We start from the raw sequence: 15,632 nt of genomic DNA, 5'->3' as shown, positions 1-15,632 counted from the left end.
GAATGGATAAAATAATATCTAAAGATCCTTCCAAGCTAAAGTTTCTAACCTTATATTTCAAAAAATCCTCATTCTCCTCCAGTCTCTTCCTACCCACCTCCTCGCCCCCATAGCTTATGGGATCTTAGTACTCTGACCAGGAATCAAACATGTACACTTGGCAGTGATCAGAGCCCCAGTCACTGGACTGCCAGGGAATTCTCTACATTCTCTTCCTTGAAAAAAAAAAGTGCAAAAATCTCCCTATTTTGCTACACATTTTTTTGTATGCATATCTAAGCATTTAAAAAAAAATTAGAGGGTTTTCTAATATACCTTTCTTCTGAAACTTTACTAAAACAGAAACAAAATATTTAAAGAAATAATAAGGAAATTCATAAAACAGAAGCTGTGGAAACAGTGATCAAGAGTCATGCATCAATTCTGCATCTCTCAAAATATTTAATAACTTAACATCAAGGAAAAGGCTGAAACTGAACAACGTGAAGGGGAGATAGGAAATCTCAAGCCTTGGAAAGACAAAAAATGAGAGGCACAAACAACCATGGAAAGATGCTTTAGGGTGAGACTAAAAACAGAAGGAAGGGTTAAAGTCTATTTAAGAAACAGTTGTAACCCCAGATTCTCTCTTTCCACTGGAGCAGACATATACCTTGCCCCAGCTGACCCTTACAAAGAAATCTGGGAGCTGCTCTACAACTGAAGATTATGAGGCTCATGAGAGGAGCCGCTGACAGCCGGAGGGGTGGGTAGAGTGAACGCTGACAGAAGTAGGAGCGTAAAGGAACTTCTGAACAGTTGAGAGCATTAGCCTCTGGGAGTGAAAATGAGCAGACGGAGGGCTAGGTCATCTCAGAAGCCTTCTGCTACCACTGACCTTTTAAACTGCATTCGTGCATTATTTTTAAATCTTGAACTCATATCATTTTGATAAAAATCATTTTAACTGGATTATCTGAAAATTACATTTTCAGATTAACTGAAAACTACATTAAAGTTTTCATTTCACTGTATTTGGTAGCTTGTAAGTCTTTTTCTTCCTTACCTTCTTTCCACCTGGCTTCTCCACAGTGAAAACCTCACTCCAGATCTGAATTCCGGTGGTTTCTGGGTCAGAGCCTCCTCGCCATGAAAACCCTGTCAACGGTTCTTCTGGGTCACCTAACCAGTTTGAATGGCCACCTTCCTTCTATAGGAGAAATAAGAAATTTCCATTAAAACTTATTCAAGTAACTTTGCACATCAAGGATTAACTCATGAGGTGAGTTTGCTCTTTTGGACACAAAAGTCTCCACTTTCTAATTTGAAATAAAATAACTCTACCTCACCTGGAAATATAAGTAGCGTAGCATGAAGTCCAGAAAGAAGGACTTGCCCTTTCGGAAGGCACCAGCCACCGACACCACCACCACATCGAGCTCTCGGATGTGGTCCTGTAAGAGGATGCTGGCCAAGGCTTTCTCTTCTAGCTCAAAGGAATGTTGGTCTTTCTGAACCAAAACAACCTGCACTGGACCAGGCTTTCCACTCTCCATAGCATCACCTATGTTGTTATAGAGATTAAAAAAAAAAGTTTCAAATATATGTATCTTTAGCATGGAAGAGTAAAAACTTTTTAAACAGAGCACAAAAGCACCCAACCATAAAAGAAAAGAAAAAAGACAAATTAATTAGACTTCATTAACATTAAGAATTTTGTTCATTAAAAGACATCATTAAGGGAGTAAAAATGCAAGTTACAGGCTAAAAGAAAATATTGTAACACCTAACTCCAAAGGACTCATATCCAGAATCATTATAGAAATCCCAAAGAAAAAGACAACTATTCCATCTTTAACAAGAGTAATAAGCAAAAGATTATGAACAGGCATTTCATTTAAAAAGGATATCCAAATGGTCAATAATCGTATGAAAAGTTTCTATACCATTACTTAACAAAGAAATGTAAATCCAAACCGCACGGAGATACCACTGCTTGCCCGTCAGAATGGTGCAAGTGTAATTCTCAGACACTCTGATGGGGATGGAACCACTCTGAAAAACTGCTGGGCAGGATCTACTAAAACTAAACGTAACTATGACCCAGCCAACTCCACTCCTAGGTATATACCTACGAGAAATAAATGTGTAGATCCATCAAAAAACATATACGCAAGAATGTTCACATGAGCTTCATTCAAAATGGTCCCAAACTGAAAATAAACCAGAAGTCCACCAAGAGTAGAAAGGGTACCTGCCACGGCCAAGCCTTTCACATACATCATTTTACTTAATCCTTAGAACTCTACGAAGTAAATAATACGGCTCCATTTTAAAAATAAAGAAACTAAGGCCTACGAAAGTTAAGTAACAGGTCCCAAGTCCTGGAGAAAACTTGAAAAGATCTGTAGGTCACTATGCTTTGCAGATCACTCTTAAAAACCTAGTCAAGGTTTTAGAGGCAAGCAATTCTTTAGCTCAAAATTAACACTAACTCATAGTTTCTCTTCTAGAGTTAAAAGCACAAAGATATTCTTTGAAATTCAGAGCCACTTAGCTATGTGGATTTACAGAAAGTTTACAAAAAAAAAAACACAAAGCAGCAGTGGAATCTATGAAACGAAGCAAAGCACCACTTCCTGTACTAAAGGAGAGGTTCTCAAGCAGTTAAAAGGACACCTGTTGCTGTTGTTTAGTTGCTAAGTCACATCCCATTCTCTGTGATCCCATGGATTAGATGGAATTCTCCTGGAGTGGATTGCCATTTCCTTGTCTAGGAGACCTTCCCAACCCAGGGATCAAACCCATGTTTCCTGCATTAGCAAGCAGATTCTAATAATTGGGTATTTAATGAATATTAGGAAATTATGAATGAGTAAGGCAATGCCAAAGAATGCTCAAACTACCGCACAATTGCACTCATCTCACACGCAAGTAAAGTAATGCTCAAAATTCTCCAAGCCAGGCTTCAGCAATACATGAACCGTGAACTTCCAGATGTTCAAGCTGGTTTTAGAAAAGGCACAGGAACCAGAGATCAAATTGCCAACATCTGCTGGATCATCGAAAAACCAAGAGAGTTCCAGAAACACATCTATTTCTGCTTTATTAACTATGCCAAAGCCTTTGACTGTGTGGATCACAATAAACTATGGAAAATTCTGAAAGAGATGGGAATACCAACCACCTGACCTGCTTCTTGAGAAACCTGTATGCAGGTCAGGAAGCAACAGTTAGAACTGGACATGGAACAACAGACTGGTTCCAAATAGGAAAAAGAGTACGTCAAGGCTGTATATTGTCACCCTGCTTATCTAACTTATATGCAGAGTACATCATGAGAAACGCTGGACTGGAAGAAACACAAGCTGGAATCAAGATTGCCGGGAGAAATATCAATAACCTCAGATATGCAGATGACACCACCCTTATGGCAGAAAGTGAAGAGGAACTAAAAAGCCTCTGGATGAAAGTAAAGAGGAGAGTGAAAAAGTTGGCTTAAAGCTCAACATTCAGAAAACGAAGATCATGGCATCTGGTCCCATCACTTCATGGCAAATAGATGGGGAAACAGTGGAAACAGTGTCAGACTTTATTTTGGGGGGCTCCAAAATCACTGCAGATGGTGACTGCAGCCATGAAATTAAAAGACGCTTATTCCTTGGAAGGAAAGTTATGACCAACCTAGATAGCATATTCCAAAGCAGAGACATTACTTTGCCAACAAAGGTCCGTCTGGTCAAGGCTATGGTTTTTCCAGTGGTCATGTATGGATGTGAGAGTTGGACTGTGAAGAAAGCTGAGTGCCGAAGAACTAATGCTTTTGAACTGTGGTGTTGGAGAAGACTCTTGAGAGTCCCTTGGACTGCAAGGATATCCAACCAGTCCATTCTAAAGGAGATCAGTCCTGGGTGTTCATTGGAAGGACCGATGCTAAAGCAAATTCCAATACTTTGGCCACCTCATGCGAAGAATTGACTCATTGGGAAAGACCCTGATGTTGGGAGGGGTTGGGGGCAGGAGGAGAAGGGGACGACAGAGGATGAGAGGGCTGGATGGCATCACTGACTCGATGGACATGAGTTTGAGTGAACTCCGGGAGTTGGTGATGGACAGCGAGGCCTGGCGTGCTGTGATTCATGGGGTCACAGAGTCGGACACGACTAAGCGACTGAACTGAACTGAATTAGGAAACAAAACCATGTTTTAGTGGATTATTGCTTAGAAGGAGGCTAAGTTAAAAAAAAAACAAAACTAATGAATTTAAAGCAAATTGAAGAACAAATATTAAGTTGAGCATAGTAGAGGTAGGTAGATATGGCCAAAATCATACACATGGTTCCAGAAACCCTTTCGTCTGGGAAGCACTGAAGGCTGAATGATGATAGCAGGCAAAGCAGACACAACAGTCTGACTGCCAGACTCTACCCTTTAAGTATGCACTGCTGCTCATTTTTTAAACTTACAGTATCAGATAGCAACAAAAGGCTTGCCATTTTTTACTTTTTTTGCAAACTACTGGAAAACAACCTATAACTATAGATTAAATGTCACGCTGGCACTATAATACACAGGTACTAACACCTTTCTCTCCCATTATTTCCCATTACAAAAAGGAAACATTCTTGTGAATAATCTTTTGGAGTTCTTACTGACATAACAGCAGGTGAATCCGGGGCGTGAAGACCTTCAATCTTTCATATAAAAGAACAAATGAGAACAATTTATTCACACCTTATGGATAAGGCACGGGGTTAAGTGCTGTGCAATACTCAAAGCAGTACCAAAGTCCCTGAGATGGCTGGTTGCTCCCCCAACATCCATTTTTCTCCTGCTGCTATGGTAATATTTTTAGCTAGGCATATAAATACTCAGAAGAAACACATTTCCAAACCAACCCTGTATGCAGGGTATCACTAGTGCCTAAGTTCTGACTGGAAATGACACAGCAACTTTCAGATCATGCATCTTCCCCCTTCTTGCTGGTTAGATGCAAACGTAGGAGCAAGTCACCCTGGACCAGGCGTGTGAGGGTAACACCTCAGGAATATTAGAGCAACGAGACAGGTAGGGCTGAGGACTTAAGTGTCGCAAAACTGCCACTGCTGGCTCAGTTTCACAGGAAAGGAAAATGTCTACCTTGTTTAAATCACTTACTTGGAGGGTCTGTGCTGCTGCTGCTAAGTCGCTTCAGTCGTGTCCAACTCTGTGCGACCCCAGAGACGGCAGCCCACCCAGCTCTGCCGTCCCTGGGATTCTCCAGACAAGAACACTGGAGTGGGTTGCCATTTCCTTCTCCGGAGGGTCTATGAGAGACAGCCAAACCGAGTAACCAATACAGTAGTCCTCCGGACTCCACAATTAACTTCCTGGCACTGGTTCTTCCCACTTCATCTATTAGTTCACTGAGCAATTTCCAACAGAAAGCAGGCACACAACAAACAACTGTTAATAAGAATGAATATGTATGTAATATAGTCGAAAGCCACCACCCTAAGGATGCAGGTGGTACTGTCAGGGCAACAGGCATGGAAGATAACTTGGACTACAAACAAGATAGAAAAATTCCGTGACACAAATATACACAGTTGTACGCAATGACTTGCACTTCAAGAAAAGATGAAGACCACTAAGGACAGTTTAAAAAAAAAAAGATAAAACCTTTCCTCATCTCTTCCTCTTTCTGCCTATAGTAAAGTGAAAAGGAAGAGAACCGGGCTATATTTAGTTGAGGGAGCTGGGGAGATCCTGCATTTCTAACAGTATAGTAGGCACAAAGGACTTTAAAAGATCTCGGTTTGGGTCCACATAAAGGAAAAATCATTTTGAACTATACACATCAATAATTCAAACAGAGGTGCTCACTTTTCACCATACTATCTTTCTCTCTCACTTCCTAAGACAATAAAACTATATTATTGATCATACAAGCAAAAATCTTATTTTTAGGTATCATGTAAATGTCCTTTGCGCATTTATCTTTGCATCTCAGATCCCCCCAACCCCTTAAAGCCTTTAATCAAAACCTCAGGGCCCTCTCCTTTAGCCAGGCCAGCTTCCAATATTTCCTGCCTATCAGGTTGATCATTCAAGTCAACATCTCCAGAGCGTTGCTTTCAATTGTCACCTCATTCCCTAGGGCTGAACACCTTCATTATAGTACATAAACATACCATGACAGCAACTACGTATCAAAACTATCAAAAACATTTTATGGATTGATGGCTCAAAGCTAAAATCTTAATTCTGTAAGTCAAAGCCTTTCACCATTCACCCTGTTGCCTTGCTGCTGCTGCGTCGTTTCAGTCGTGTCCAACTCTGTGCGACCCCATAGACAGCAGCCCACCAGGTTCCCCCATACCTGGGATTCTCCAGGAAGAACACTAGAGTGGGTTGCCATTTCCTTCTCCAATGCATGAAAGTGAAAAGTCAAAGTGAAGTCGCTCAGTCGTGTCCGACTCTTAGCGACCCCATGGACTACAGCCTACCAGGCTCCTCCATCCATGGGATTTTCCAGGCAAGAGTACTGGAGTGGGGTGCCATTGTCTTCTCCACCCTGTTGCCTTAGTTTCTCTAATTCTTTCTTCTCCTCATCTTCCCAGGTAAATTTATACTGCTCCTAGGAGAAAGTTAGGATCCAAGTGCTATTCTAATTTCAAAATTTCAAACATACAGCCTATTCATCTATTTGTTTCCACGGCCTGAAATGTGCCTTCCGCTTGACTCCAGCAAACACTTGCTCATCCTTTATCACTCACCTGCACCCTCCCTCAGGCCTGACCCACCCAGTCCTCAGTCCACAGGGCTTGAATCCTTACTCTCTCACCTCCAGAATGTAAGATCTATGAGGACAGAGAATTTTGTCTCTTTTGTTCAATGCTCTGTCCCCCAAGAACCAGAACAGTGCCCACAGAGATGAGACATCCAGGAAACATTTGCATAATAAACAAGTAAACCCCACCTCTTAGTCACAATGTGACTGTGGGTAAACATCCAACCATTTGTAGTTCCATTTATTTATAAAACTAATACCATCTCAAAGCAACAGTGTCTGACACAAACTCCGAGCGTGCTCAGTCACATTCGACTCTTTGCAACCCCACGAACAGTAGCCTGCCAGGCTCCTCTCTCTGTCCATGGGATTTCCCAGTTAAGAATACTGGAGTGGGTTGCCATTTCCTTCTCCAGGGGATCTTCCCAACCCAGGGATCAAAACCAGGTCTCCTGTGGCTCCTGCATTAGCAGGTCAATTCTTTAACACTGAGCCACCTGTGAAGCCCATGACACATATTATGGACTCAATCAAATGAACCTGTTTTCCTATTTCCCCTACCAGTAAATACTATTGGGAGGTGGTGGGGTAGGTTGAAGAGGGAGGGCACATATGTATACCTATGGCTGATTCCTGCTGATGTATGGCAGAAACCAACACACTATTGCAAACCTATTATCCTTCAATTTAAAATAAATTAATTAAAAAAAGAATACTAGCACATACTATTATTCTACTTGGGGCTTCCCTTGTAGCTCAGCTGGTAAAGAATCTACCTGCAATGCGGGAGACCCGGGTTCGATCCCTGGGTCAGGAAGATCCCCCTGGAGAAGGGAAAGGCTGCCCATTCCAGTATTCTGGCCTGGAGAATTCCATGGACTATATATAGCCCATGGGGTGGCAAAGAGTCGGACACCACTGAGCGACCTTCACTGATTATTCCACTCATTACAACTGTATATTGTAATGAGCTCCTGGGGAGTAAGGAAACTGTCACGTTCAGGCCCCGTAAATACCATAGAATAATAGCTTCTAGTATCATGAACACTGAACCTAACAGTACACGTAAAGAACTGCGGTAAAGTCAGTTTCTTCCCTTCCTCCTCCCAGTCTCCTTTCTGTCACTGTCAGCCTCCTTCAAGTCTGTCTCCATGCACTCCTCTACCCATTCCCTTCTCATCACCTTGCCATCTGACTTTCCTCTCAGTCTGTTGAAACCATTATCTAGTTCATCAGTGACCTCACCTGCCAAATGCAATAGGCCTTTCTTGATTCTCATTCAACCCTACACCTGTGATAAAACACAATGGCCCACGACTTCTAACACTTCTTAAAACCTTTGGACTCTACAACAATGCCCACTCCTCCTTCCCTTCCAGCCTCTTTATCAACCTCTTTTCAGCCTGTGATGCCCACCAGTGCCCTGCTTTAGCCTTGTACAGATCTCATCCTCTCCCTGATTGAGCTCTCTGCTCATTAATTTCACTGAAACTCGCTCAGTCGTGTCTGACTCTTTGCGACCCCATGGACTACACAGTCCATGGAATTCTCCAGGCCAGAATACTGGAGTGGTTAGTCTTTCCCTTCTTCAGGGGATCTTCCCAACCCAGGGATCGAACCCAGGTCTCCTGCATTGCAGGTGGATTCTTTACCAGGTGAGCCACAAGGGAAGCCCATTAATTAATTAATTTCACTGCACCCTCTATTTTGGTGATGCAACTTCATTAACTTCTAACCTGCACTTGGGTCCAAGTGTGCAACTGCCTGTGGCATACATTCACCTGGATATTCCACCATCAGCCTACTCTCGCAGTCTCGGTGGAGTATTACACAGAAATAAATGGGTATAAGAGTCAGAGGACAAGTTCCTGTTCCAGTTCTCCCACTAACAACCTGTGTGATTCTGGGCATGTCCAGCCTTCAATCTCAACAGTAAAATGAGGCAAGATTAAACCTCTGCATATAGTATCATTAGTCATTTAGTATCATCAAAGTGAATCCTGCCAGCTACTCCACTCTCAAATCTCTGCCTTTCAGCCTCCACATCTTTCCTGCCTCATATGCAATGTACCACCAAACCCTATCATTTCTTCCTTCTGTAACTTCAGCTCCTGGTTTGGCAAAGATTGTTATGCAAGTGAAAGAGTATGTAGAGGAGAGAGGCCTTCCCTAACAATCAGGGAAGCCCAGACTTCAGGGCCCAGTTTCGTACTAACTGTTAACAGCATGAGTAAATCATTTTACTTACCTATGTCTCAGTTTCTTCTACAAAATTAGGCAGTTAGATAAAGCCATTTTCCAGCTCTAAAATTCAATGCCAGTTGCACAACCGAAAATTTCCTGAATATCTAAATTGGCCAAACTTGTTACGGAACCTATTCATGCTTTGGTTTAACTTAAACTGTATAGGCCTGGCTAAAGAACAGACCAAAATTCATGATAAAAAAAGCAACTTGCACAGCAAGGACTCCACAAAAGACTTGAGGTTTTTTTTAAGGGAAAGAGACACCCTATTTGCAGTGAAATTACTTCCATTTCTCAGGAATCATACTGGAGATCTAACCTCCAGGGATGGTGCTAGAAAAACCTTTAAGTGGTAACCTTATATGCCTTCTCCCTTAGCAAAGTAATTATTTTCTAAGTTGACATTTTCTGAGTAACACTCACTTATATGAACAATTAATATTTGTTTAGTATATGAAGAGTTCATGAACAACAGATGTGACATTTTATACACATACAAAAGATATGGCCTGACCAGTCATATCTATCCTCAGTATACACTTTTTTTGGGGGGGACACACCACAGAGCTTGTGAGATCCCAGTTCCCAGACCATCCGTTTACATTTAAGTAAACTTATAAACCTACGTTTAGGAAAAACTGAAGTTTAGTGAACTTAAAACCTACCTTAAAAAAAAAGGTGAGTGGTAAAACTATTATACTGCCAATTATTAGTGCTGTAAATAGCTCAAAGTAATACTGTATCAGTCATCATTTCAAAGTATGTAGAAATATTGAAAATATTTGGTAATTATAAAGGATTCCAATAATTGACATGGAAGTTTTTTCTAAGTACTTTTAAAACACTGACTTAGCCTCTCCTTTTTAATACACATCTTAATCCAGATTAATCACTAGGTTTAAATATGCTTATTTAATCGATGTATAACTGGACTCAGTGGACTTGAGTTTGAGAAAACTCCAGGAAATGGTGAAGGACAGGGAAGCCTGGCATGCCGCAGTCCGTGGGGTTGCAAAGAGTCGAACACAACTTAGCAACTGAACAACTTCACCAAAACAACTTCACATACAGAATGGCCGAAAGACTAACAAGTGAAATTAATTATTATTAGGAAAGATTTATAGAGACTATGCAAATTACAACACTAATTCTTTCCAGATTTCTGAATTTTTAAAGGGCAGAAAAAAACAACGTAGCAGCACAGGCTAAATAAATGCAGATGAGACAACTGAATTGTAAGTGGCCTTTCTGACCCTACGGAAAACATACATCTTAAGAAACAAGTTCTATCAGAAAAAGCATTATGGGGGAAAGAAGTTTAAATGCTCCTCAAATATTTGAAAACATTGATAAACTCAACGAAACCAGTTATTTGGAAGCAATCACAATTGCTATTTCAGGGAATTCAGACAGAAGTTAGTAGATCAATTGAACGGTTTAGACCAGGGTTTCTCAGCCTCAGCACCACTGGTATTGTGGGTGAATAGCTCTGTTATGGGGAACTATCCCACTTTAGGATATTCAGCAGCATCTCTCACCTCTTCTCACCAGGTATCAATCGCGCTCCCTCTTGACTGGGAGACCCATACATGTCTCCAGGCATTGCCAAGTGTCCCAACCAGGCAAAACCACCCTGGGTTGAAAACCATTGGGGCAGAGCAAGCCTCAGTTCTCATCCTTACTGTCCAGAGAGTTCTGAAAAGCAAATCCTAACTATACTTAAAGAAACAGTTCACTGAGCAGTGTGCATGACTCAGGGTAAAGTTATGACCTGAGTTTTCCATTCTCCTTTTGAAATACCACATTTTCTAAAGAGCAAAAGCAACACACCCAAAAACAGAAGCATACCATTTTCATGCCTTGTTTTTGCTGGCAGTCTTTTAAAGTTCCCAGTTCACAGAGAACGCCAAAGAAAACACATCATCATATACAAAGGTACATGGAAACTCTCAGCCAACTCTAGAACTGCTGGGTGTGGCTCCTTTTTGCTGATGGTGGGAGTGCCTTTTGTCTCAAGGTAGTATATTGGTAGAGACACATATATTTCTAAGGTTGTTTCCATGAAAATACTATTTAAACACAACTCAATAGAATACTAGGGGAAATTTACATTCTAATTAATTAAAAGGTTTACGAGGAAGATTATTTTCATCTGTCGTAGAAAATTTTTGTATTTTAGCACAGGTAGTGGTTTGGTCACTAAGTCATGTCCAACTCTTGCAAGTCCATGGACTGTAGCCTGCCGGGCTCCTCTGTCCATGGAATTCTCTTGGCAAGAATACTGGAGTGGGTTGCCATTTCCCTCTCCAGGGGATCTTCCCAATCCAGGAATGGAACCCAGGTCTCCTGCATTGCAGGCAGATTCTTTACCTACTGAGCTATGAGGGAAGCCTCCACAGAATGCTTAGCGCACACAATGCTGAACAAAAGCACTTTTTCTTAGTCAATTAAGAATTTTGCAGTGCTTCATGGACTTATGAAAATAAATTATGTCAGAAATGCAGAGACTGAATCTAAAAACGAGAAAAAAATCTTTTTAACAGAAAGAATTCAATATTCACCTTATTTGACTTTACCCTAAAAATAAGACCACCACCAAAATCAACCTGGTTAGCTGAAGGTTTTAATTATCTGTATTCCATTTGAATAAGACTTTCTTAACTGGCAATATTTGATTTGGATTCCTCATCATTTCAAAACATAAAGAATTAATCTACTTCTCTCCTTTTTCACCTACTCTGTCTGTAAAATCTACTTTCTAATTTGTAATATACTTTAGCCTCCCTATGGACTGTAGGCTCTTCTTTTCATGGGATTTTTCAGGCAAGAATACTGGAGTAGGTTGCCATTTCCTCCTCCAGAGAATCTTCCCAGCTCAGGGATGGAACCCGTCTCCTGTCTCCTGCATTGCAGGTGGATTCTTTACCCGCCAAGCCATTGGGGAAGCCCAGAAGAGTACCAACTCAATACAAAAATACTGACATTACAAATCATACTTCCTATAATGCAATAAATCAAATTAAGCAACCACCTATAGGGAAATTTGATTATTAATATAAAAATTAAATTGCTTGGGTTTTAGGAGCTTTTTCACTAGTGCCTGGCCCCTCAATGAGTTAAATCGGAATCTGTGAGTTAGCTCCAAGCATTGGCAGGTTTTAAAAACCCCATTATTCTAAAGTCCCTGCAGAGCTGGGAACCACAGCTCTACAGCAACTAAAAGACTTATTTTTTCCTTTTAACTAAAAGCTTTCTCATCATGTTTCCCCCTTGATATTTTTTAGAGAATATGCTCTTAGAATCTCAAAGTCAGGAAAATGTTTTAAAATTCAGACTAACTTTAAACTATAGTTGTGTTGTTTAAACAATTTCTCAATATGAAACACAAGGCCACAGAAATTTTAAAGGCATGCCTAGTCATGAGAGGTAAATTTTAAACCAATTCTCAAACAAGTTCACACGCCCTAGGGTGCCCTAATATTTCAAAGAAATATTAGACTATATGACCAAATTGTTAGTAATGGCTACCACGGAGGAACTGGAGAGGCAGAGAAGACATTACATTTCTTACAAGTCTCCATTATTTCATTTTAAATAATTAGTGAGTATATCTTTTATGACTTAGGAATCATGAAAATGAAAAAATGCATGTGCTACATCTTAGAAAACCAATTCTACAAAAGCCTATTCTAAACAGGGAAGCCTGGTGTGCTGCAATCTATGGGGTCTCAAAGGATGGGACACAACTGAGCGACTGAACAAGCCCTGTTTAGTGAAAACTAAAACAATTATGCTAGCTCACATCATCACATTTCTTCTCTACTACTACTTTTCTTAACTTTATGACTCCAGTAAGACAGTAAACAATAGCTAATAAAACAACCTGCGCTGCGAACCTAATGCCTCATTTGGTAGAGATCTTCAGTTAAGCGTTTCCTTGACAGGTGTTAAAGCAGCAAGAGAGATTTCTACACTATGAGCTACTTTCTGTGGGGACTGAAAAAAAAGCACTCATTTGAAACTCAACACTGCAATGCTGACTACGTATCTTGGCTTAAAACTTAAAACTACGTAGGTTTTGATTCCCCAAAAGCCAGCCAGAATGTGAAACCACGTTTTTGGTCCGTTAGTTCTTTTCTCTCCTTCCCAAAACATTCTACCCAACTTCGTGTTCAAATTTCAGGGCTGGGATTTATTGAAGAGTCTTCAATGTTCTGTTGTTGCCTTTAGATTTCGCAAAAAAACGTTTGGCCTTTTCAACAGAACACGCAGCAAACAAAAAAAAACTCAGGTAAAACGACAGATGAAATCAAAACCCACGAATTTATGGTGACCATTTGTTTTTAATACTTTCACTCACTATTCTTTATGTCTTCAAGAAAGCAAAAGAACGTATTGTACCACACGTACTAAAAGAACTTCTTAAAAATCAGTTTAGGCCACATTCTATTATCTCCTTTAGGGAGATAAGTGGGGGTTGAAAATCAGTCTTCCTAATACTTCTTGTAACTCAAGGTCGTTAGGATAAAAATAAAGTTTCCAACTCAAAGACACTTCGCAGCCCTCCACAGCTTTTTGAAAGGTTGAATACGGCATCTGTAATATTTTCTCAGCTCCCTGGGCCCGTTGACAAGGCCAGAGCCACTCGGCCCGCGAGTGTGCGAAGCGCCCAGGCAGGAAGGGGACCGCAGCCAAGAGCGCACAGCTCTGCCAGGGCGGGGCCGGCGGGGCGAAGCCTCGGAACGACGCCCCGGGACCACCGACCCTCGGGGCCGCCCCAGGCGGGGAGGGGAGGCGCCAGGCGGGCGGCAGCAGCCCCAAGGGGCACTAACAGTCTCCCCCGAGCGCAGGGCCCGACCTCCGAAGGTGGCCGAGGAAGGCGCCGCCCGTGCCCTACCGTCCCGACCCCGCGAGCAGCCCCTGGACCAGAATAAGCCGGCCAAGGAACACCAAGGAGGGGCACGCGGTCCCAACCCCGGGACGAGGAAGGGCGGCGGCGCGGGCATGCGGTCTCCTCGGAGCTACAGCAGCGAGGGCGGTGGAGGTGGCCACGGAGCGGGCTCGGGGGAAATCGGGCGCCTCACCTGCTCCTCCCGATGCAGCCGCTACCGCTCGCTGAGGGGACAACATGGAGCCTCCGCCTCCAGCAGAAGCAGCAGGGGCGCAAAAAGGGCAGGGCTGGGGCGGGAACGAACCAGGCCCTGGAGGCGGGAAACGGGCGTGGCCTGGGCTCTAACAGAAACTAGCGAGGAGGGGCGCGCGAAGCCGCGAGAGAGCGAGAACACAGAGGGTTGGCATAGGTCGACCGAGGCGCAGCGAGCGCCTAGCCGACTGGGGCGGGAAAGCGCACGCGGCAAAATCCCGCCACCGCCCGACGCGTGTGCGCGTGCGCTGGAGTCAGACACTCGGTCTTAAATACCTGGGGCTGCGCACTGGGAGCAACGGTCCCTTGGGAATTGTAGCCCCTCGTTCTTTGGTTACCCGCCAGCGGTTCTCTTTTGGCGAACTCATCCGGGGCGGGGAGGAAGCGGAAGAGAGGGACCAGGATTGTCGCGGCTTTTCGACCACTGAACTACAACTCCCAGCAGGCCATGCGGGGAGAACCGAGCCGGCCAGTGGTCCCCGCCCAGCTTAGTCTTGAGGCCAGGCCCAGGTCCGAGGCCTTTGGTGGAACCGGCCTCGGACCCCTACCGGCGGCGTTTGGGAGGGTTTCGATGTTTAACGCTAGCCGGAGCCATGGGTAGGCGGCACTCTACCGTAAGGACCGAAGGGAGGCCTCAACCACGGATGACGTGAGCATCACTGGTTTTTTAAATGATTTTGACTTCACAAGGAGAGGAGGGCGTGACTTCATTATCACCATTACAGCTACTCCGGATATTCCTGTCTCTGCCCAAGCCTGATGGCCCACCATCGCTACTCTTAACAGCTAACATAAGAACTTCCAGGGAAAGTCCTTCCACTGGCTTTGTTCTTTCTAAGCTATGGCTGTATTTTGTAAACAAACCTCTGGCTTCCTGGAGCTTGTCTTGAAGTTGCTTTGGCAATGACACTCTTACTTAAACTGTATGGTAGATCAGTACAAAACACGGTTCTCCAAAAATGCTTTTATTCACACTCACATGTGATTGCAAAACTGGCAGTCGTCACAATTGAAGAATATTGTTATTTTGGATTTGTTGGGGTAGGGACAGTTGTCTTGGGGGTAAGTAGCTGATGAGAGGCTAAAGTGTCTGTCGCCACCACCGCTACCACCTCTTGCATCACCCTTGCTTCATTCATTTGACACATTATTCCACTTTCTTCTGTCTTACCTTTTATAACCTACCCAGAACCTCCTTCCAGCCATCTCTAGTCTGTGCGATGCCCTTGATCTGGGTTTCATTCCCAGAGTGATTAGGCCAGCAGTAAAGAAGTAAAGATAATTCAACCTAAACTTACCTAAAGAGGTCCTGTTTTGCTTTCTTTTCCCCTGCCCCTTCTGATTCTCTGCAAACTCTCAAGGTTATTTGAATACCTCCTCCAGGCATTATATGTGAATCTAGATTCAAGCTAAACTAACTGACCAACAAGAAACTAGATGTGACTATCAGGACAAGTGGTTATTGGGGTTTCACATTGTCTGCGCAGAAAGCAA

The 15,632-nt window shown here is 42.8% G+C and overlaps 1 protein-coding gene across 2 annotated transcripts in view; it reads right to left on the bottom strand.

Moving 5' to 3' along the window:
- Positions 1-14,794, bottom strand: part of ATL3 (atlastin GTPase 3) — a 46,499-nt gene extending 31,705 nt beyond the window's left edge. The window contains exons 1-3 of one of the 2 annotated variants that reach the window (XM_027532476.1): positions 14,415-14,794; positions 1,329-1,543; positions 1,046-1,189 (exon numbers count right to left, since the gene is read on the bottom strand). In XM_027532476.1, coding sequence (XP_027388277.1) covers positions 1,046-1,189; positions 1,329-1,535 — 351 coding nt within the window. In that variant the 5' untranslated portion in view covers positions 1,536-1,543; positions 14,415-14,794. Of the gene's footprint in view, positions 1-1,045; positions 1,190-1,328; positions 1,544-14,079; positions 14,332-14,414 lie in introns of those variants that run through there. The other variant, XM_027532475.1, reaches the window with a different exon arrangement.
- Positions 14,795-15,632: the final 838 nt, after the last annotated feature.

This window comes from Bos indicus x Bos taurus, chromosome 29 (assembly GCF_003369695.1).
Source record: "Bos indicus x Bos taurus breed Angus x Brahman F1 hybrid chromosome 29, Bos_hybrid_MaternalHap_v2.0, whole genome shotgun sequence".
Lineage (NCBI taxonomy): Eukaryota > Metazoa > Chordata > Mammalia > Artiodactyla > Bovidae > Bos > Bos indicus x Bos taurus.
The sequence above is the reverse complement of the archived record's forward strand: the minus strand, read 5'-3'. Positions and strand labels throughout refer to the sequence as shown.